Source organism: Cynoglossus semilaevis, chromosome 14 (genome assembly GCF_000523025.1).
Source record: "Cynoglossus semilaevis isolate Cse_v1.0 chromosome 14, Cse_v1.0, whole genome shotgun sequence".
Classification (NCBI taxonomy): domain Eukaryota; kingdom Metazoa; phylum Chordata; class Actinopteri; order Pleuronectiformes; family Cynoglossidae; genus Cynoglossus; species Cynoglossus semilaevis.
This window is the reverse complement of record NC_024320.1, coordinates 4375258-4398050: the sequence shown is the minus strand read 5'-3', so window position 1 is coordinate 4398050 and position 22793 is coordinate 4375258. Positions and strand designations below refer to the sequence as shown.

The 22793-nt window shown below is 38.7% G+C and overlaps 2 protein-coding genes and 1 long non-coding RNA gene across 4 annotated transcripts in view; 1 reads left to right on the top strand and 2 right to left on the bottom strand.

Annotated features, from left to right (window-relative positions):
* Window positions 1-4205: 4205 nt before the first annotated feature.
* Window positions 4206-6415, bottom strand: LOC107989499 (uncharacterized). The gene is made up of 3 exons (XR_001761061.2): window positions 5955-6415; window positions 5595-5699; window positions 4206-5159 (listed from the first exon to the last, which is right to left on the bottom strand). It is a non-coding gene; the product is annotated as an uncharacterized LOC107989499 (long non-coding RNA).
* Window positions 6416-9830: 3415 nt separating this feature from the next.
* On the bottom strand, window positions 9831-12328 carry LOC103389233 (uncharacterized). 2 transcript variants are annotated; one of them, XM_017038540.2, is made up of 8 exons: window positions 12278-12328; window positions 12100-12182; window positions 11901-12010; window positions 11715-11804; window positions 10997-11082; window positions 10870-10906; window positions 10722-10763; window positions 9831-10641 (listed from the first exon to the last, which is right to left on the bottom strand). In XM_017038540.2, the coding sequence occupies exons 2-8, from the start codon at window positions 12164-12166 to the stop codon at window positions 10204-10206; spliced, it is 870 nt and encodes a 289-aa protein (XP_016894029.1). In that variant the 5' UTR covers window positions 12167-12182; window positions 12278-12328; the 3' UTR covers window positions 9831-10203. The 2 variants fall into 2 exon arrangements, with proteins under 2 accessions (XP_016894029.1, XP_024918257.1); XM_025062489.1 differs by having other exon boundaries at window positions 12100-12322.
* Window positions 12329-17943: 5615 nt separating this feature from the next.
* filip1l (filamin A interacting protein 1-like) overlaps window positions 17944-22793 on the top strand; it is a 45504-nt gene continuing 40654 nt past the window's right edge. Inside the window, exon 1 of the mRNA XM_025062485.1 lies at window positions 17944-18244. The gene's annotated coding sequence lies outside the window, so the exon portion shown is untranslated. The remainder of the gene's footprint in view (window positions 18245-22793) is intronic.

Genomic DNA, 22793 nt, shown 5'->3' with positions numbered 1-22793 from the left:
ATTGGGTATGTGCTGTCGAATCTAAACAACATCTAATTTGATTGGACAGACTCACCTATATAAAGGTTTGGACGAGAAATACGTATATATATATATATATATATATATATATATATACATATATTTATTAATTTATTTATTTAAAGGGCTGAGCTACTGACAATGGAACTTATGGAGAAAGTGGAGTATTTTTAAAACGTTAACAATGTGTGTTATACACTAGGCCACAGCTGCAATGAAAAACCAAATGTTCCCCATTCGAGACAAATATTATTATTTAATCAGGAACGAGTCATTAGTAGAGCGTGCCTTCCGGGTCAGCCTATTCAAATAGAATATCGTGATCCTGCCATTTAAATAGTGGAAAAACAAAATGCCATTGTACAGTGGTCAGTCAGGCCAATTAGAGAACAGAGTAGAGCATGACAAGGCTGGTGATATCACAGTAAAAGGATCATTGGCTGTAAAAAACAACAACAAAAAAACACTTTTGCCAACATTTGAACTGTTCTGCAGTAGAAGAATGTTCCTCAGTCAGTGTATGCTTTTATTAATTTTTGATTCCCAGTCATACATGGTGGTGTTTTATTATTAATATTATTAATATTATTACAGCGTTTGTGAATGGTTTGTTTATTTTGAGGTACAATTGTCCAGCAGTGGGTTAGAGATCCTACTATTTGGTAAGATAATGTTGTTACAAAAATAATAATAATAAAAAAAACAATTAATCAAACATCAGGTTCATTTTATTTCAGAAAAGAAACAGAAAAGCTGGAGTCCTGTGTTTAGAACGTTGGAATGAACTTGAAGACGAAGGAAGCCAGATTTGCTGATGGACTTAATGTTGATTTAAAAGGACAGTGTTGGCACTACAATCCAGCCCAAGCTGGAGATTTAAGCTTTAGGAATCTCCAGACTTTCAGGGCCAGATTCTTCTCATATGTTAGAATTCTGTTCCTATGGCGCAACTTTACCCGATTTTTGCAAAAATTATTTTCTAACGCCATAAACTGAGGACCTCCTGTATCACAGTTGGATAAAGCTTTCATTTATATCTGTAAAATCAAACTCAAAGATTCAGACTTCCCAAAGTCCTTATTGCCAGTAATTCTTGAAAAAGTTCGGCCTGGAACTGAACAGTAGATTCAAATCTGAAGAAATATGCTGGTGCACTTACCTCAGGGCTGGACTATGCTGATCAGGATTTTATATATACACATGTATCTTTGCATACCCTGGAAATCTTCACATCTCCAGACATTTGGAAAAATAGTGGTTCCTTATTAAACAAACACATTTAAAGGGATTTCAAAGGCCTTGAGCCTGAAACATCTCGTTGCAGATGTTTTTTTTCCCCTACATCTGCATTTTCTCCACCTCCTACTTATTGTAAAGGTTTCTTTGTCTTTTGTATTTTTTTCCACATTTTGATTACATCTGATATTAAAATACTGGGACATCTGTGGGCTAACATCCAGTAAGAACAGTTGGAAAAACATAAACTCAAAATGAATTGTAGTTTCTTCTGATTTCTTCTGAACCTGACCTAATAGATAGTTTGTCAGTTGTTACTTAATACAAATGAGCTGATGGACAAAACTTTGTTAATTTTCTCACAAATGTCCACTCTTTTACTGTATTTGGTTTGTGGCATTGATTTAACTTTACATTTTCTTTGTCTAAAGTTGCTTATGAATCTCTTTAGTGTTTGAAGACATTCCTATGGTCCAACCAGCAATCAGGTCTGTTTCCATGGTTTAAGGACCATGTGTGTTTCAGCAGGCATGTCATTGGCTACCGCTTTAAACAGGAATTAATTCAATTACATTTAGAGGAAGGAGCGGCTCATTCCACTGCTGTTTACCTTTTCTGCCTGTCTGCAGCTTGTCAGTCACCGACCCACGCTAACACACTGCACACAGACACACGTGTGCCTGCCAAGAACCATTTCATTGGAGTAAATGTCCTTAAAGTGCATGGAAAAATGAGCCTCATTCACTTCTGCTCACACTTAGTCTGTGGGCTGTGTAAGCCCCGTATAAAAACAAACCCCATAAATGGAAAAATTCTCCAAAGAATGCATCACACATGTAATGAAATTCAATCTACAACAAATGGCATTACAGCCAAATTGAAAAAACAATATATGGTGTGTTAATTGACAAATTGGTTAAAAATAATGAGTTAGTTATTTTGAAGGTATTAAGTTTTATATTTGGTAATATTTGACTAATGAAGCCCAACTAATTTACAATACAATGGTTTAAAAATCATATAATAAAGTTTGTCAGACACACTACATTGTCTATTATTTAATGAAAACAGAAATGTTTGTGCCCAGAACTGCACTCTCTACCATACTCTGAAAATAATGCTGTCATTTGACTCCAAGCCAACCCCACTGGCCTTGAAGATAATCTCTCCATGTCAAAGATTACTGCAAATATGGTGCAGGAGAGTTGTACAGTCTTTTTTTTTTTATGATCTTTCTTTTAGAAATTCTATTTTCTTTTCTTTGAGTCTCAGCCAATTGTTTTCATTTAAGTATCATTCTCTTGTTAGCCTTGGTTTGCTGTGGAGTCATTCTGTTTGTGCACCAGGTCCAGGACAAAGTCTGGGTCCAGTTGGTTTGGGACAAATGTGTGAGTTTTGCCCAGAGGAGAGTGGAATGAGGTTGAAGCAAGAAGTCACGTCCAGGAGACCAAATAAATGTTGACTTTGAAAACAGTAGAAGTCATAAACCCATATTTCCAACATTAAAATAACCTCAAAGTGACCAAATTTAGGAAAAATGAAACATTTAGCCTTTTTTAATTTTTGGCTGTGTTACCTTTAATCAGTGGTGTGCCATGTATTTCTTATCTAGGCCTTGGGGGCATCCTGCCTGAACAAATCCACATTCTAATGGCGCCATCATGTCTATAGAAACTATCCATATTACGTAGAAATGTAGTATGCCGAGATATATCCTAGATCAGGGGTCCAAAATCCACAGTCTGGGGACCAGTTGGTACTGGGCCAAAGGGGGACAAAGTGAGAAAAATGTACTTCAGTTTTACTGATTTAAGTACTGGACTCTGTTGTACAGATTATCCAAGCGTTCCAGTATCAACAACAATTCCTTTTCTCTCTCCATCCATGCTAATGCTGAAAGTTCAGTCTGTTGTAATCATGGCATTAGTTTTAACAGTGGAGCAGTGGACGCAGAGAAAATCTCATTTTCAAGCGAGTCGCTATAGATGGAGTTTCCTAGATTTTGTGTGTTCTTTGACCATCCAATCAAATCAATCAAACTGCTAAACGTAACTGCAAGCCTGCTAGAGGTCCTTGGTGTTGCCAACTCTGTCCTGATTCTGAAGACCCTAGAGCTTGATGAAATATCACAGCATGAAAAATCAGCCAAACGTCTTCTCCTCTTTTCCCATGAAACATCTGTCAGAGCTGTCCACACCAATTAACAGACGATTTCCACATGGGTGATGAATGATGGACTTTTTTTTCTCCTACTCTCTTCGTACTCTCTGGTGGTCACGCTGCAGAGGGTGGGGGGTTATGGGTAATTTGTATCGTGCAGGACATGTTTTAAACTGTGAAGAAATCAGAATGACCACAGGTATTTCAGCTCAATGTGTGAAACACCGATGACTATCAGGAGAATAGTCCTGTCCTGGGAGTTCATGAGGAAAGATATTCAACAGAAATGTTTTCCTTTTGTCTTTATGTCAGATGAAACTGATGCAGGTAAGATTCTGTCCCAAATCTAGGCAGGTCACTGTTAGCCCCTGCAGGCCTCTGCTAGCCCTGGACAGGGACCTGTAAATTCTTCCATCCATACATTATCTGTTAGTGGTTTTTATCTGTGAAAAATCCCAGATAAATAATCATCTATTTGTCAGAAACATTAGTTTGTAGAAATCCATTCTAGTTTTTTTCTCTTTTCCGTGCTCTCTAAAGGAAACTCTGTTAAAATGGAGCATGTTAGCCATCACAAGATGAGCAGTTGTCCTACAGTATTAAATCCAACGCCCTTTAAAAAAATTAAAAATCTCTGCCAGAGATCTTTTCTTCCTGTTTTACTTCTCAACTTGGCAATAAAACATAATAATATCGTTTACCAGACAAGACGCTGTGTTGGCTACTCTCCACAGCTCTACATCTCAGATTCTGGAAACATACTGTATTTCTAAAATATCTCAGACACTATTTAGACAAACGTGCTGCAGCCATAACAACAAACTGGGCCAGTGCCTGGATGGGACTTTGACACAGAGAAAGTGCACAGTATCAAAATTAACTGATTGATAACGGCTTTGCAACTTCAAAGAGTCAAACAGAAAAAATATAGCCCTCACTTGAGGTCAAGTTAGGGATCTACGACAAAATATCAGGACAAAATTGGGGGAAAAAATATCTAAATGTTTGAGAATTAAGTCATACGTTTAAGAGAAAAACAATAGTCACACATTGAATTTACAACAATAAAGTTGTACATTCATGTGTATAAAGTCATTCATTAATCAGAGTCGTAATTATAGTGTAGACATGAAAAGGTAACCTTTTGGATCTTTGACTTCATTCTCATAATTTTAGATATTTGTCTCTGCTTCAGTTTTACACCGTTGCTGCTGTTGTTGCCTGTGATTCCTGTAGATTGAGGTTAATCATTAACATGTGACTTGGCTCAGTGGTAATGGGTGCAGATGATTCAGTTGGTCATCTGATTGTTGTGTGTTTGTATAGGAGCAAGAAGTGCTGTGATTTCATTCTCACACATTCCTCAGCCCTTCACACTTTGTTTCTGAGATTTTTCCATGCTTGGGCAAACCACTAAACGACAGAGAGGCTTTAGTGCAAGCATTTGTGTGCTTTAATTGACTAATGCAACTTTATTATTGTGTGTAATTGTCGGGATTAATGTGCAGTAAAAGATGTTGATTTTCACAGTGCAATCAGGCCTCACACACGACACCTCAAAATCCTATAAATACTAGACTAACATACTTTTACGGCCGACTAAATGACTTCCAGAGATGAAGTCAGCCTCCTCCTGAGGAGCCTAATCAAGTCATTAGGGTCTCACTCTTCGGTGCTGCAGTGCTAATGTATTTGTCCTACTCAGCATCAACAACGTTGAGAGGATTCTGGCAGGATCACAGCTGCAGACGAGAGAAACAAAAAGACGACTGAGGGAGACAGAGGATCAGGGGTTTTGCCAAGATACCTCAGCATCACAACAATTTCCTAAAAATAAACCCTAGACGACTTAATTCTTTTCCCTGACTCCAATACTCCTCTGGAAAAATATGCTGTGGCCGATTTGCGGTGCATCCAAGCATAACAAAGCAACTTGTCAAAGCCGCTGTGACAGTGGCAGTAACGTAGAGTGGCACAAAGTCCTGCTAGGAGCCACAGCTCAGCTCTTTACTAAAGACAAACGGAGGACGATGAGGATAAACGTACTCTTCTAGAGCAAAGATACAGTTTTAAGGCTAAAAAAAGATGCTTTTAAGAGCCACCATAACTGATCATCTGCCTCTGTCTCACTGTCTCACCCAGTCTTTCCCTCTACTGTAGAACCAACCTTCACTAACCTTCTCTGTGTCTTGTTCTCCTCCTCCTGTCTGGCGACTCCTGCTCCTTTATCCGTCATGTCCGCTTTATCTCTATAACATATGCAAGAACCATCTGAACCTTGCCTGAATATGCAAAAGTGGGAGAAAAGAGAATAAAGGAAGGTTTAGTGTCAGTGCAGCTGAACATAGCATTACGTAAATGTACAGTATGTATATATATATATACATACATACATATATATACATGTATGTATGTATTTACATACAATATATATACATGTATGTATCATACATATATATACATGTATGTATGTATTTACATACATACATATATATATATACATGTACTATGATGAACGAGAACTAGCTGTGAATCACCATGGATTTGGGATGTATTATTTTACTCTATGGGAATGCAGTAGACTGGTCCTTCCCATGATTCTCAGGGAGGTGTTCCAGACCACCTAGCTGCCACTTCATGTAGCCACTGCTGATACGTAAAATCCCCCACACAACCTCACCGACTTCCTGTAGACGTGTGACAAAGACAGAGAGAGAGAGAGAAAAGGAAAGACTGAGTCAAAACAGAGACAGAACAAAAATAAAAACACAGCTCACGCAGAGGAGAAGGAACGTGAAATTTAAAGGGTTGCTGACGGACCACGCAGTCCCTCCTCAGGGGCTCAGTCCTGCCCTGTTGGACCGTGTTTGTCCAGCTTTGACAGACTGAGCGCACTCTCTTTTCCTTCGCCAGGACGACAAGTTTTCATTGGCCCAGTTTAGTTCACTTGCACCGTGCTCAGACCCAGACTGTGTTGACTTAGAACAGAGTCCCAGAGCGAGGGATTTATGACGGCCGAGAAGCAGCCATCATAACAAGATGTCCTGTTTCAGAAACCTTTGACCTTCATCAATAATAAAGGGACAAGGATGTTGGATTTACATCCTAAAGATTACGAGTTAAACATTTAATGACCAAAAGGTTTAAATGTAACTACAGTTCAAAATCCAGATAGAAAAGTTGGGTCAAATCTGAGTTGATCCCCCTCTGGTTCAAGTCTTAGTCTTTGTGTGCGACAGGAGTAGTAGTTAAAACCGTGTCTGAGTTTGGTTCCCACCCTTAATGTCTGAGTCCAAATTACCTGAGGTCAGGATAAATCCACCGGGTTTCAAGTCCAAGCCCAAGACACTTAAGTAAAGTTTAATGGACTCCTGGTCTCTGGCTTAGAGACAGAGTCTGAGTTATTGAAGAAATATCTTACTAGTTACAGAAATGATCCAGTCCTCAGGATTCTAGGCCAGAACCCAATTGACAAATGAAAAGGATTGGACCTGATTGAGTCTCCAAGGTCTTGATACATGGTCAAAAAAAAAACAAAAAAACGAGTTTCAAGTTTCATGTGACAGGTTACCTTAGACAAATAAAGTGGAGCCAGAATCCTCAGGATTTTAAGTCCAAAAGTTGAATTGAGTTTTTTTTTTTCACACTTTTACCACATGGACAGTGATACGTGTTCTATTGTGGTTCCACAGGGTAAAATTGGCTTTGTGTGTCATACACATTGAATTACGTGCAGAAAGTCCTGGGTTGAAGCCCCAGAGAAACCAAATGCTTCATGGTGCCTCCCAGTTTTTTAATACCCAATAGTTCCACCGTCCATCCACATATCATTGCACTAACGATCAGTTTAATCAACAGCTACCCTGTGATTAGTCAGGGTTAATGAATCAGATTCAATTGTCACTGAAGAAAAGTTTTAGTTGAGTCTGAGTCAAGTACCAGAACAGAACTAGTTTCAATGGTTGCCAGGTTTTGTTTTACTAGTACAGGTGACCTCGTCTTGGTTATCACCAGTTAAAGTCCGTGTAGCTTCACAGCCAGTAAATACGTGGCTCTTAGAACAGTGCCTCTGGCACAAGATGTCCAAACTGTGGGATCCACACTTGGTTCAGACTCAGACTCGTGGGCTGTGGTCCATGTTGCACCAGTGTGTTTCTGGCACGGCGGCACATACATGTGTCACCTCCTCTGGGCTCAGCCCACACTCTAATATACTTTTACTGGCTTTTCCTTGGCAGTGCAGTGGGGACCGACATGTCTCTGAGTCCAAGTCAAACACAGAGACATAACAGGGAAGGACAAATGGACTGCAGCTGAATACTTGTCACAGCAGACATACTAAAAAAAACTAGAAAAATTATTAAAACTGAGGCAACTGTAGATTTAACTGGTGAGTATCTAAACCAACAGAAAATTAAAACTCAAATCATGTAACATATATAGTCTGATAATCAGGCATGAAAAAAAACCCATGTTCATATGCAGTTTAGAAAGTGTTCTATCCTGAATTTTAAGGCTAAGTAAATATATTTTCCACTTTTACCGGGGATTTGAACCATGTACTAAAAAGCCCCTGAGTCAGAACTGAGGTCAGACTGCAGTAAACACTGCAGTATTTGGAACCCAGCCTGAGGAACAGACACAGAAGCATCAGTGACAGCAGAGGCAGAGACACAGGGAAACCAGAGATTCACAAACACTGGCTGTTTATGATGTTTGAGAGTATTCCACACTTAAATTACTCATAAACTAAACTGAATTATTTTCATCATTAAATCAGAAAAAAGAGCAGTGAAAACGTGAGGTAGGCAAAACTGCAACAACAACCTATGGGGTTTGATAGAAAAACAAAATCACTAATTTCCAGGTTTGAGCGAAAATAAAATTAAATAATTGAGTGCTAGTTATAACTTGGACTATATCTAGACCTATGAGGCTATCTGACATTATACATCATATTTTATATTATATTTTATATATTTTATAAAGTTCTAAAATACAGGCTTTGACACAGGCTCAGAATCTTTGCTCTAGCAGTTTTTAATTTAATTTTTTCAGTTTATAGTCTTCTTAGAAAACTTTTATTTATTTATTTATTGCAATATTTTGTGCAGTTTTAGGTTAATTTTTTTTTAGCATTTTTCTTACATCACCTTTTAGCTTTTGCCTAATGTATTAGCTTATCTGGAATTTCTTTTGTGAAAAAAATGCATAATTTTATTAAACTTAGATTTTTCTATTTAAGTGTTCGAAAAAAGGTTGGGGACCGCTGGTCTAATCCACGTCATATTTACTAGAACATCTCATCTGCCAGAGATGTTCTAGTAAATATGTTGTTATTGTTCAAGTTATTTTTAACCATACAGTTATAGATTTATTTAGATTTTCTCACTCCTAATCCACAACATTTCCTAATGAAGAACAGCGACAGTGTTTTTGCCTTTTCCTTCTAAATAGGGAAAAATACTGAGGTCATTTCAAAAGTGCCCCCAAAAACAGAGCAGTTTGTGCAGCCGCAAGGCAAAAGACATGAGCAATTTGTAAATAATCCATTACCCACAATTCTTTGGGCCAGGATCCGGGCTGTCTGCTTGGAAGAGGTTCATAAACAAGATCTGATTTCTGAAATTGACGTATTTGAGGTAACGTTCCCATGCCTTTGACTTTGTAAAACATTTCAGGGTTCCAGGTTTGGCAAACACAAACAGAGAAACTTGGAGCCGTGAAGAGAAAAAGGGGGGAAAAGGAATAACAGAAAAAAACAGTTTTCAGCCAATAGCTCAGCAGAAACTGATGTTTGAGAGTTTTTTGGAAAGGTAAAGTGACTTTATTGACACCAGGCTATTAAAGCTAATAGCAGGATGTTGATCAATGGTTTCTGCCTGTATGACTAGTCTGTGTGGTTGTGTTTGACCATCGCACAGATCTGTTGGCATACTTATAGAGAGGGGGGAAAAGAGTCAGAGAGTGGATTACAGTCAGAGGGAGAAAGTTTCCCAGGCTTCAGTTAAGAAACAACATGTTTGACTTTTTTCATCTATATCTATTTAAACTTCCCATTGAGCCAGTGTTTGGCTAACTTTATGCTAAACTTGGCTAATTTTCAGCTTTTCTTGAAACATGTTTTGACTGATTTTTAAAAACCCTATATTTCATTATTTCATAAAGTTTGCCAATTGTCTCTTTTTTTACCACCAACTCTACCATTTTACTTTTTTTTTTTCAAATTAGAAGCGTTAGCTTCTAATTAAGCTAATGCCTAGCCATAATCTGAGAAAGACCACTCCTCAAATCTGTAGTGTTGATTTCTTTATCCAAGGAAACCACCAAAGAAAGAGTTAGCATTTATTTGGAGCTTTTGCTTCTTTTTTTCCTCTCTTATTGTTCTTCTTTTAGATAAAAGGCCTTTGGGGAAAAACGTTTTTATTAGAGTATGGATTAATCACCTAGAAATTTAATATTACAAAATTGTTTTCTTTAGACCGGACACTTTTAAGAAGACATTTCATATCAACAGCAACCTCAAATCTTTAAATACTTAAACAGGACCTTGTACACATTTGCCTCATAATTCAGTGTATTTCGGCCAAATGTAAAACTTGCACGGTCAGATGTAGTATGCAGGCTGTAGTATCAGAAGTGGAGCACTTTTTATTGAATAAAAAAAATTAAGTAAGTTTAAAATCAACAATCTGAGGAATCTCGACACTCACTCTCTCCAGAATATTGGCGAGTTGTTTTATGTTCAAACCAAATGGAGATGTTTCCTAGCTTCTTGTACAAACGTCAGCTCTTTTTTGCCAGCCTCCTGGATCTCCTCAGAGCAGGGTTTTGTGTCTCCTCATCAACACCTCCCTGTTGAGAAGCTGCAGTTTTTTCAGGACTCAGCTCAGTTCCCATTCTCCCTGAAGGAGCGGAGACTTCTGGAGGTTTCTTTCTCCCCCTCCTGGACTTTTTGGAATTGTCTTCTGGCTCTTCAAGTTTCTTCTGCTTCGACTTGGCTGTTTTCACAGACTTGGCTTTGGTTTTTGTCATTTTCACGGTTTTGTTGGTGTTGTTTTCCACGCTGGTCTCCTCCACATGTTTTGTTTCAATGTCGGGGGATTCTCTCCTCCTCGGTTGGCCGTGGTTTGTTGTGTCCCGGAGCCTTTGTTGTTGATCACCGAGCTCCTCTGAGACGACTCGTGCTTCCACCTCATTTTTGATTTCTCTGCTGGTTTGTGTCTGTGTCAGAAGAAACTGCAGTGACTCTGTGGAACACTTTGATTAGTTCACCAACGTTGTTTCTAAGAATGTTGTCTCACCTCCTGTTGTGCAATTTCCAGCGTGAGGCCAAACATGGTCTTCTGTGTGTTCATCAAAAATATTCATAATTAACCAAAATATATGATCATTTGACTCAACAACTCATTTTGGTCAATTAATTAAAACATCTCAGGTGACGTTGTTTACCTCAAGTTGTTCTATTTCTTCAGTAATTTTTTTCTCGCTATCAAAAATTGAGATAAAAATTTACATTCAGACACTTTTGGTATTAATTAGTAACTTTGTAAAAAAAAAAAGATTATTTAATTGTTACTTGTTTGCCATCATCCTCTTCATCAGCAACAACTCGTTCCTCTTCTTGTCAATAAATGTCTGGAGTTTCTCCTGCATTAATTTTGCCTGTAAAAGAATAAACAACAGTTCAAATACAGAGGCTTCTCCACTTCAGAGTTCCGTTCACACCGTGCGACGTAACTCAAACCTCGGTCAGAACTCACATACTGTACGCATATATCTAGTATGTGCCGTCACTGTAATAACCGGAATATGTACAATCGTATGATCGTTGAGTCTTTGTATGTCTTGTGTTATTTCATAGTAAATATACCTGCAAACTGGACAGTATCATGTTCATAAACAACAACAGGATATTAGTGGGCAGCTCTGGGGACTGTCCAAATATAATAACATACACAGCCTTCCTCTTTGTACACATCTAACATCAGATTTAGATTTCTTAGATTTTTTTTTTTTTTTTTTGCCTTTCCAGCAATAGACAGTTTAACAGTAGGTGTAACCGTAAGTTGTTTTTCTGGCACCTACTGGTTTATTTTTATATTCCTAATTATGTAAGTCAACACCTAACATAATTGCAAAAAAACAAAAAACAAAAACCAAAAACAAAACAATGAACAAATATTTTTTCCATGTGACTCAACAGAAACAGTGAAAGGCTTAATTTCATATCAACCCTTGTTTTTTTAAGTGGCTTATTTCTATAAATAACATGGATAACGTATCTTTTTATCCACCTGTGTAAAGGTAGCCTTCTCCGTGTCCTTGGAGACCAGTTCCAAATGTAGGTTCTTCTCCAATATCATGTGAATGTCTTTGATCTTGGCCTGAGGACAGTCCACAGATTAATCACAAACTGGTCACCTTAGAAAGAAATTGTAGTAATAAAATCATATAAATGTGAGTGAAAGCAACAGAAGCACCTGCAGTTTCTCTTCTTTCATCATCCTAATAAACTCCAGGTCACCTGGTGTTGGCTGATACCCCTTCATCCCCTGCAGCATTGAGTTGGTGCATACAAGTTCTGAGATTTCTACAGAAATCCAGCATAAAAAAGCACAACAACAGTAAATATTAGCTTTAACACCTCCTTTGTCAGGGTGAGAATGTCTTCATACTTACCCATCTTCACGTCACCCTGTCTCTTGGTGGAATCTTGTGACATTTCCAGGTACTTTATGGTGTCCATTAGGAGTCCAGTTCAACTATGTGACAGAACCAAAACACAACGATAAAAACAAAACAAAAATTTAAATCGCCAATCCAAGTCCTGGGTAAGGACACCCAGTGTTCGCTGCACCTTCTCACTGCAGATCCAAGCAGGTGAAGCCAATGTGCAATTAGCACCGCTTGCTGGGGTTAAAATTATGAAAGAAGGTTGTGTCAACACTCCCTTTGACCAGTAGGTGGCGACAGATTCTTTTGATTCAGACGCTGAGAAGTTTCGATTAGAATTTTGCATTAGGTGAATTATCTCAGCATAAAATGCTGGGATTTTACTTCAAAATATTTAATTTTGGTAAATATTTAGTCTGGAAATATTGTCATAAAACTGATATAGATATTTTTACTGATATTTGTACTTCAGGTCCTTGATTCTCCTTCATTCTTTATTTTACAGTTTTATCTGTTGGTTCTCATTTACACAATAGATCAAAAATCATCTTTAAGCCTTTCAATGAAGAGTAAAAGTCAAAAAAGAAAAACAAAATGTACTACATATCAAAAAAGGCTACAGGTTTAAACATTTGCTTTGAGACCCAAAAATGTTTTTAAAAAATAAAGCATGCAATTAAAATATGGCAAGAAACTTTCTCTAACATTAGCACAAAAGCCTGTAAAAAATAGTTAGCCCAGCTACAGCTAAATGTAAGATATTATATTATCAAGATAGAAAACAAATAAGATTTTGGCCAATAAAAATCCAGTCCACGTGCGATGGTCGGTCCCCGCTCCAGCTTTTGGAAATGTCCTTCTTATACTATACTTAGTGTTGCTTTAATTGCACAGGGGTCAGCCAGATAACCAAACCCAAACGATGTCTATCTTTAAACGGGCGGTGTCACACTGCTGGTGTGAAGCTCCAGGAACTTTAGAGGCCAGTGCTGAGTCGTAAATACCTCTGTTTTTAAACTGTCCACTCTAATAGTGCTGATGGCACAGGAGGGAGGAGAGAAGGAGGAGAAAAAGGGGGAAGGAGGAGAAGGATCATGGACTCTTGGCAGTTCCAAGTGGAAAAATGTTTAGGATAGATTTGCATCGCAGCTAACAAATCATTCCACAATGAAATCAAGGACAAATTGACTGCACTAAGGACCCATTGATCTGTGTCTGATTTACAGACAGGAATATTATCAGAGCACAAACCAAATTTCAGAAGAAGCTCTTATATTTAAAAAGGAAATGCAAAAACGATATTTGGATTTTGTATTGGTAACCATACAATTTTTGCAGATAAAGACAATCGGTCATGGCTGTTGTATGACACGACATCGTGTGTAAGAGATTTGCATTCACGTTATTTTTACAGCTCAATGCTTTTAGAATTTGGGCCGTGGTACTGTCCTGCTGATAATTACATGAAGATTCTGGTGTAAAAGTGGACTCATCGGGCCACAGATCCTAGCGTTAGCTGCTATAGTGGCAGAAAGTGAAACTAAATCTAAATGTTGGATGTGTCTGATAATAGAACATGTTTTTGTTGTCTTTTAGTTCATCTCAATACAGAACTGGAGTGGAGAAAACCCGTTGTTACTGTAAAATTTCTCTATTTGATCTGACTTCAGAATAAGAATCAAAAACAGTATTTTGAACTTGCACTACAGTATATTGACATGCCTATTGAGAGTCCTCCTAGAATGTGACCTGTATGACCTTTCCACTGCTGCTACTACACACTGTTTTTGACCAAAGGTTTTTTGCAGATATCAATTTTAAATAATAAGCCAAACTTGTTTGAAAACGTACAGGAAATGCAGTTATTTCCAGTTTAAAGCCCCCTTGGTGTTGACGCATGTACAGTAGTAAATTGACACCGACCCCTAATTGTAAATATGACAAAATTAACTTCACCGGCTGCCTGCTGTGAGAACTTCATGACAGACGCTGCATGACTGGACGTTTCTAACTCACCATCTTTCACCACATGGTTTTCTATGTGTGCGTGTGTTTATTACATATACATTCCATGGTCCATTGCTTTAACTAAAAAAGTGATTACAATAATTAAAAAAATTAAATATAAGCAACTCACAAAAAACAATGTCATTTTTCTCTGTATTGCCACTGTATCTTTGACCAACTTTTTTAGCAGTATTTCTCCTGTCACATTGTCGTCCCATTTGTTTTTAAGAATAACAGCAAACATATTTCTCTACGGTTTCACCATCTGTGCTTTACTAAAAGATTAGTGTGTAGTGTAGCAAGTTATATAAAGTTTAAGTGTAGGTTAAGGGACGGTAAAGTGAGCGACTTTGTCTGATGACAACGGCCACAAGGGAGTTGTTTAATAAAAGAAAAATCCCTTTATAACCTGTGTGCTCTACACACACCGCAGCTGTAAATGGTCTTCCAGGACACTGCAATGCTTTTCCAGGACACAAAGGCTGACGCATGTGTGAGTGCAGGACACCAGAAACAGTATGTGACGCTCTGAATGACACCTGTGTGCACATGAGAGTTCAGATCAGTTCATTTGTGGCCCAGGAATTGCGTTTATACATCGCACAGGGACACAATCCTCTCGCAGGCTCATTTTCAAACCTCCGTTTCTTCAAAGCAGCACAGACCATGAAAGCTCCTTTATGTTAGGTCTCATGTTTGGCCTCGTGCTCCACTTACAGCAGTAGCATGTGCATTTCTTTTGACAGCGTTAAGTATCAAATTACACCCCACATGTGCAGTTAGCATAGTGCTACAGTAACAGGGATATCAGCTTCCCTTTTCTTACATTTATACTGTTGAGTTTGCAGATATAACTTACTATGAAATATAAGTGAAATGATACATTCACTATAGTGGATAATAAGAACCACAACTGTGAATGATGTCAGTCATTTTACAGTTGTTATCATACCACAAAAGGGTAGAAGTGAACCATATTGGAGATATGTCCCCCAATGGGGAAAATTTACAGGCTTTGCAACCCACACAAGCTACCAGTGGAGGCGCTATATAGTGTTCAATATACAACTGCATGCAGGGAATGGAATGGACAAAAAACTTGCTCTGTTACTCTTTTAAACTCTATACTTACAAAACAGCAAAAAGTTTTAAAAAACACCCCATCACATCCCGAGACATGTATCGTGACATCTCTGTTCCAAAGATGTGATTAAAGTCATTCTGCTAACACCCATAGCCTGCTACATCTTGTTAGCTGCAATAGTGCCACCTAGAGGGTCTGTTCTCACAAAACAAACATACACAAAGACAGAGTGGAACCTTACTCACAGATTAACTTCCTGTGACTGAGGGTTTCATTCATGGTTGTATTGGGTATTCATCCATACTACCTTAAAGTAGTGCGGTGTTAAAACATTATTACTTGGGAAATGACAAGCAGTTACACAGAGTAACACGTTTACCACAAAGGCTGCTTTGATTCAGGAGGTGTAGAAATCATGACTCCACTGAGGTTCAGACTGGCCATAAATACCAGCCATGCAGAGATGTTCCTGAACCCTAATAAATCTGTGTGTTTTATAGGGGTGTGTACGAGGTTTCTTTTTTCTCTTGTGAAAAGTTTCACAGCTTTACCTCAGTTTTACCCTCGCCCTCTCCTGGGACCTTGAATAAATGTGATCTGTGCAGGAATGGCCTTGTTTTTATGCAGACACTGCACGTTGATCTGCTCTGACATTGACCAGTGCTGGTCATGATTACAGTTGGCTGCTGCAGCATAGGCACAGCAGGAGGAGTGGGATCACTATAATAGCTATAGAATGGCTACATAAATAGCATGGATTGAGAACATGGTACCGATGAGTGCCAAGAATAAAGGTGTCAGAATGAGACTGAACAAAATTAAACAGAGAATACGTTCCCTTTCAAACCACAGCGTAGGTATTTCCCAGATTCCATGAGTGGGACTTTTTTCCCCCTTCATTTGCAATTTTCTCCTCCGTGAAGTTTTGCCCTCCTTAATTCAACTTGACAGTTTTTCACTGAATACCCAACTGTAAGAATTATTTTAAGATGACGTATTATTATTATCTTTATTATCCAAGCAGCCATTGGCCGGCACACATGGGAAGAACTAACTCCATACAGAGAGATGAACCAGGAATCAAACCAGTGATGTTGTTCCTGAAAAGGCAACGGTTTACCAACATTTGTAGCCTGTCAATATAATAATAATAATAATTATTATTATTATTATTATTATTGATGAGTGAGGGCTGGAGAGATGTCCCCAGGACCTGTTCTGACCAACTAGATGAACAGTCTAATATATATAAGACCTCAGTTAAGAAGAAACTCAGCAGCCAATACGTCAAAAGACTCTTTGGTATCATGGCTTTAAGAGTAAAGGCATGAGTTTCTAATGCTGTGTGTGTGTAAGTTGGTGTATCAATGTCAGAATTACATCCTCCACCCCCTGGAGGCTCAGTGGGTGAACTGCAGGGGGTCCATGAGGTTATGTGATGCAGGACAAAGGACAAAGATTTTCGCCAAAACAGTCCCATGACCTTGTCACTGCTGCTCTGACATCAGCAGAGGCCCTGACTCAGACGTGACTGACCCTTCAGCCCGACACTGCACCACTAAACTAACCCAGTTTTAAAACCAGAGGAGGGGCTGACACTTGGAGTCTGGTCCCTATTTTAAGTGTAACCTCACTTTTCTCCAAGGTGAGGAAGATAAACGAACAGGTACATGGAACAGGGAAGAGGGGAAGAGAATTTAAACAGAGTGACAAACACAAGGAGAGTGAATGATCAGGTTATCTTGTAACGTTATAGTTTTTGTGTATAAATCGAGCAACAACTAAGGAGAGAGGACGATCTAACAGTTCAAAGACCTGGAGAAGACATTAATTCACCATCTACAGGTAACTTTACTGTGAAATATCCAGGAAGTCAGTAGAAATATCTGTCTTCAAGCTGTAGGGCATAAACTACTGCTGAATGTGCATGACCTTAGATTATACTGGAATACAAACAGCCTTGGGAGGATGAGGAACATACAGTATCCACGAGGGCTTCTAATATTCCATAAACAAATGTTCGCCTTCGCAAAAGTCGGCATAATTCAATCTTGAAGGGCATAATGATCAAATCTTTTCTATTTCATCATTGGAACCTCTTTATTACAAGGACTCAATAAAAATGAACCTCAGACAAACTCACTGCTCACACAAAACTAGTTTCTTCTGAAATGTGTTGCAAGATTGCAACATCAAGGTCAACATTGAATTTACTCTTAGGAATTTATTTATGAGGGTAGAGCGATGTTTGAAACCGCTAACCAGCTGTAACAGTCTGTTTGGATTGAAATTGGCTGGAATTAGATTATTGAGGGAATGAATGAATGAATGAATGAATGGATGGATGAATGAATGAATGAATGAATGAATGGATGGATGAATTCCTCTGCTCCTCTACAGCCCTTTCTGTTTGTTTCCTGATGGACACGGATAAACTCTACAGGAGTGTGTTTAGTCAGTGGCCATATGGTCCTATCTGAACCCAGTGTGCATGTCCATTTCTGCTGTGTGTGTGTGTGTGTGTGTGTATGTGTGTGTGCATGCTGGAGAGGCAGCAGTGGCTCAAGGTGTCAGCAGGGAGGGAGGGTGGTTTAAATTTAACTGTAACAGGCTGATATCTACTTGGCAGTTCCTAGCATACCACTGCTCTCTCTCTCTCTCTCTCTCTCCCCCTCTCTCTCTCTCTCTCTCTGTCTCACGCACACACACGGGCACACACAAACTCATGCACACATGCGGTCCGTCTCTCTAGTCCCCAGCCTCAGACATCATCATCATCCTCGAGCACAGCGGCAGCGTTAGCAGCAGCAGCATCAACAACAGAAGCTCCTTCTGTCATTCAGGAAAAAACGCAGCTCTTCTCCACCTGGATTGTATCAGCGGAGGCCGGGACACAGGAGAGAAAAGGGGACACACACTGTTAAGAAGGGAGAGCAGAGAAAAGGAGAAACAATTCATACTTAAAGATAAAGGTTCGTCTGGGCTGGTACAGGCTGAAGGCACAGTCCCTGGCCCTGCAGGAGCACAACAGCTGACGGGGTGGGAGATTTTCTTCAAGAGGTAAGGCTGCAGCTGGGTTTGGAGAGGCTGAACGTGTGGGTCAGAGCATGTCCGTGCAAATGTGGGTGTGTGCAAACTCATGGCATGACATATTAAATCTGCCTCTTATCACGGAGGCAAATTTGAAAATGTATAATGTTCAATTTTCACTCACTAGGCTTGTAGAAACAAGACAACATATGAAAACAGGTGCAAAGATAAAAAGTACCCAAATGTCAAAATTGCTAGCAACAAATGACTTACTAAAAAAAACGAACTGTTTATAAAGGTTCAGATATGGTATACATTACCTCAGAAATAATTGAATGAAGTGAGAGAACATATCTTATGATGGGCAAAAAAAAAAAAAAAACAAACAACACAAGGGTTAACTAAAAGAATAATATTTCCAAAAGGTAGCTTATTTGTAGAAGTTGTCAAAAATCAGCAAGTTTTTGACAACAGCTCAACAAATTCATGTTAGCTCAAATATAGTTGTACATTTTATTAAATGTTATCACCTAGCCAAAGGTTAGCATAGAAAATAGCCAGTTATCCAAAAACAAATTTCATTAGTTAGCGCAGTTAGCAAAAATAATGGCATTACTTGCCAAAAACATTCCTCTAAAAAGGTTTCATTCACAAAGCAAAAATTAAAAAAGAAGAATGTAGCAAGAAGCAAAATATTAGCTTTATAAATGACCAACCAGAAAAGATACAAAGTTGTCATTTAAGTTGTCAGCACCAGATGTTACAATTAACAGGTTCACAATTAAGAAGGCTAAAAGTTAGGCTAGCAAAAGCTTTTTTGCCGGTAGTGTTAAAGAAATGTTTTTTTTCCAACAATTGTGCCTCCAGGTTGTTTTAAGTTATATTGAAATGAAAAAAACTGTGTATTGAAGAATGTTTGCAAAAAATACTGTGAGATGATATTGTTGGGGAGTGTTTGTTGGTCAATCCTAATTTAATCTAATTTTGGCCGACTGATGAAAAATTGCGCTTGATTTTAAATGTATGATTCACCTGTACTGTTCCTGTTGAAATTGCTGACAAGGGCAGAACATGATATCAACGGAGTGGTCATAAATATGTCAGTGGCGTCACCACATCAAAGCTGTGGCGATAATTCACTCCTAGATACCGTCTCGACCGAACGTGGCGTTACTCAAAGTTTCGTGCTGGTCGCGGCCAGGGAATTTTCCAAAGGGCAGTGTGTCCATGCGAACCTGCCACAGTGTCACACAAAATCTAAGTGCAGGGAGGTCGTGTGAGGGAGGAGACACTGATGGGTGAGGGGTCGGGTTTCCAGGCCTCTGGGACTCATGTCTCAGTTTGGAAGTGTCCTGACTAAGAGACGCGAGAGTGAGAGACTGCGGCTAAATGTCAGGCCTGTGAAGCTGACCTGAGTTTGACTAATGAACCTTTCACACACACCAGACATACATTATATTTGTTCCACTATGGCTTAAAAAGAAAATGCCTCAGATATTATCACGTGTGCAGACGGGACGTGTCTTCGCCCTGGCAGTGGAAGTTTGTTGATTTGTGGGTATGCGGCAGTCAGCAGTCAAAGAGAGATGTTACCAAGAAAAGATTAGCAGGAGGCTCTGGATGATCAACAGCATGAATTATGGTTCTGCGGTTTACCCATGTGTTATGAAACAAGCCAGGATGTAGTATTTATGGCTTCGCGAAAACACTAAAAGTCTCATCTCTCCATAATAAATCTTATATATTTAGGTTGTTGCCTATATTTTGGAACAGGAAACTCGGTTGTCTAGGCACGCCTTCGACCTGTGAGTAAATATGTATGCTTATGACAGAAGGATGCAACAAATGTAGCTTAAATTGGCTTTGAGATTTGGCATGTGACTAAAGGTGATAGGTTAATCTGTTTAGTCAAATACAATAGCAGGGCTTTGAGCCCAGGACCTTCTGGTGCAGGTTAATCTGCTGCAAAACAAGAAGGAGGCCACGGTCCAAATAACTAGTCAGAAAGAAGCACTGGTCATTGTTACTAACAAAAATAAGCATGTTTGTTTGATTGAGATATACTTTGAAGTCAGCAATAAAACCCAAAAGCTATAACCTTAAAATATTATTTGATAAACTTGCCCTGAAAACCATCACATCATATAGTTTAAAGTCAGTAGGAACTATAAGCTGGAGAAATGAGCAAAACAGAAACACCAGAGCAGTAAATGCTGCCTTAACATTGTTAGACTTTTTTTTATTATTATTTCAACTCAATATTGAAGATTCAACGTGATACGAGTGGATTAACCTTCTGTAGGAGAATATTGCAGAATATTTTTTTATCTCTAACCCAAAAGCCAAGTGATCATTACAAAAAACACCACCTCTGTTGCAGTATTCTTTCTCTACAGTTGATTGTTAAACCGTCTTCCTCTTAGTAAGATTGACAGATTCAGGGTAGTGGGCCAGAGATTATTGAGGTGTGTGTGCTTGAAGGCAACTATCCCTGCACCCTTAAACTCTGCCAGCTGGTGTTGGGATTAGACCTCCTGAATCTGTTGGTTTATTGTAGGTGGTTCACTAATAATGACCTGATTCCAGTAATTAAGTAAAAAAAAATATGTTAAATAACCATACCATCCCTTTTCCAATATATCAGTATTCTGCATTTGTCAACATTAAGCATCTAGCTCGCTAACTATAACCTGTAAGTGGTGTTTTATAAACCATTGACAGTAATTCAATTAAAATGACAGGAGGTTATGTTGGGTTATGTTAAACACAGAAAACGACAGTAATTCAATTAAAATGACAGGAGCTTGTGGGTTGTTAAAAAAAACACAGAAAAAAATTGCAGTGATCAGTGATTGGTCACATTAAATTAATTAGCACAACTGAACTGTTACATTTCTGATGCTACAGGCCAAGAGTGTCTGATAAATGGACATTATGGAAGCTAACTCTGGCTAGCTTTTCAACCATCAAGTAACAATTGTTGCTCAGACCAAGAAGAGTCAACAGTCTACCAAAGTATCAGGACAGTTGTCCTCTGGAGCTACCCTCTTAAACTATACATAAACTTGTATCATGTTTAGAACTCTACAAATAAATAAATACATTTTGTTTTTATTTAACATATATTGTGTTTAGTAGGCTAATCTTTACCAAGGCTAGGACAAGTGATGCTACGCTAACTCTGCTATATGGCTTGTTTCTTCTATGGGCTTTACCAGCAGGTCTTTGTCATGAGTACACAAGTGAACATGTTTCATAATAAAACCCGTCTACAGAGAGGACACAGCTTTATTTAAGTGATTGGTAGTTTTCTTGGTGAACTTCCTCTTCACTTGATCTCCCTCATGTTCACATCTTGTCTCAGTCATATAATGTCTGGTGAGAAGTTTATGGGTCTCACCTGCCATTCTGTGTCTGACACCTGAGGTTCCTCATACTGATCTAGGTAAAAACAGGAATCAATAATGTAAAAAATAAATGCATTTGCAAATAGAAGTCATTATAATTCCAGAGAGGTTGCTCCACAAGAGGATCAAATATGATGTCATCCGAGGCCAAGGAATCAGGACATTTTAGATTAAGTATTTTAAGATGGACGGTTAGCTGTCGTATTATTTTACAACAGGACAATTTGTTGTAAAAATAAAGGTGAGGCATTACAAGGGCATGTAGTCATTTCCTGTTGAACGTTCGGTCCCAGGAATAAGAAGTGAAGTCTTAAAGAGGCAGCGTGTAACATTAGACGTCCTTTCAAACAGCACACGATGAGAGCAGATGTTTGATGACTGTCATTTATTTACAACCGCTCTCTAAACTTACACGGAGCGAAGGACATGGTTCAGGGGGCAGAGTAGTGATGACTGGTGTCAGGGATCATTGAAGATTACTCTGAATGTCTTATTTAAAACCGGAAAAGATTTGCAACGTCTAATGAGTCTAACGGCAACTCTAACATTTGAATAAGCGATTTTTTGGTCATTTGGTCAAAGTTGTTGTGTCATTACTTACACACCTTCAATACTGAGTATGTCGTGAAACAGAAGTATTTTCAAACGTAAGGCTGACGTCCCCCGGGTTTGTGGGAGCTGTGGGGAAACAAGCCTGTAGACACTGGAATTGTATCATTAGAAAATGGCAAAAACATCTGTCTATAACTTCAAGGTCAAGCTGTAGTAGACGATTCGTTTACGTTAAATGGTATGAACCAAACCAACGTGCTGTGCCCTCAGAAGTGATGTGAGCCATTTGGCTTAATTATGTATTTTCTTCTCAATGGGATTATATGAGTTATCAGTTGTCCTGCTGATTATTACAATGAAGACATATGTAAAAACATGTATGTAACCATGTTTTGCTAAAACTGTCTTCACTCTTTGACAGCCATTAGGTCAGAGAAGAACAACTTCTCTTGATTTTAATGTAGTTTAAACTGAGAGTGATGAGTGGCAGAGCTGAGGTCGACAAGTCCAAGAAGATCAAGGATTTAGAGAGACATTACATTTGGCTTCAGTAACGGTGACTTCTTCCAATCACAGGTCTCCTGTTTCTCACACAGAATACCAGTCACTGTGAGCTCTGG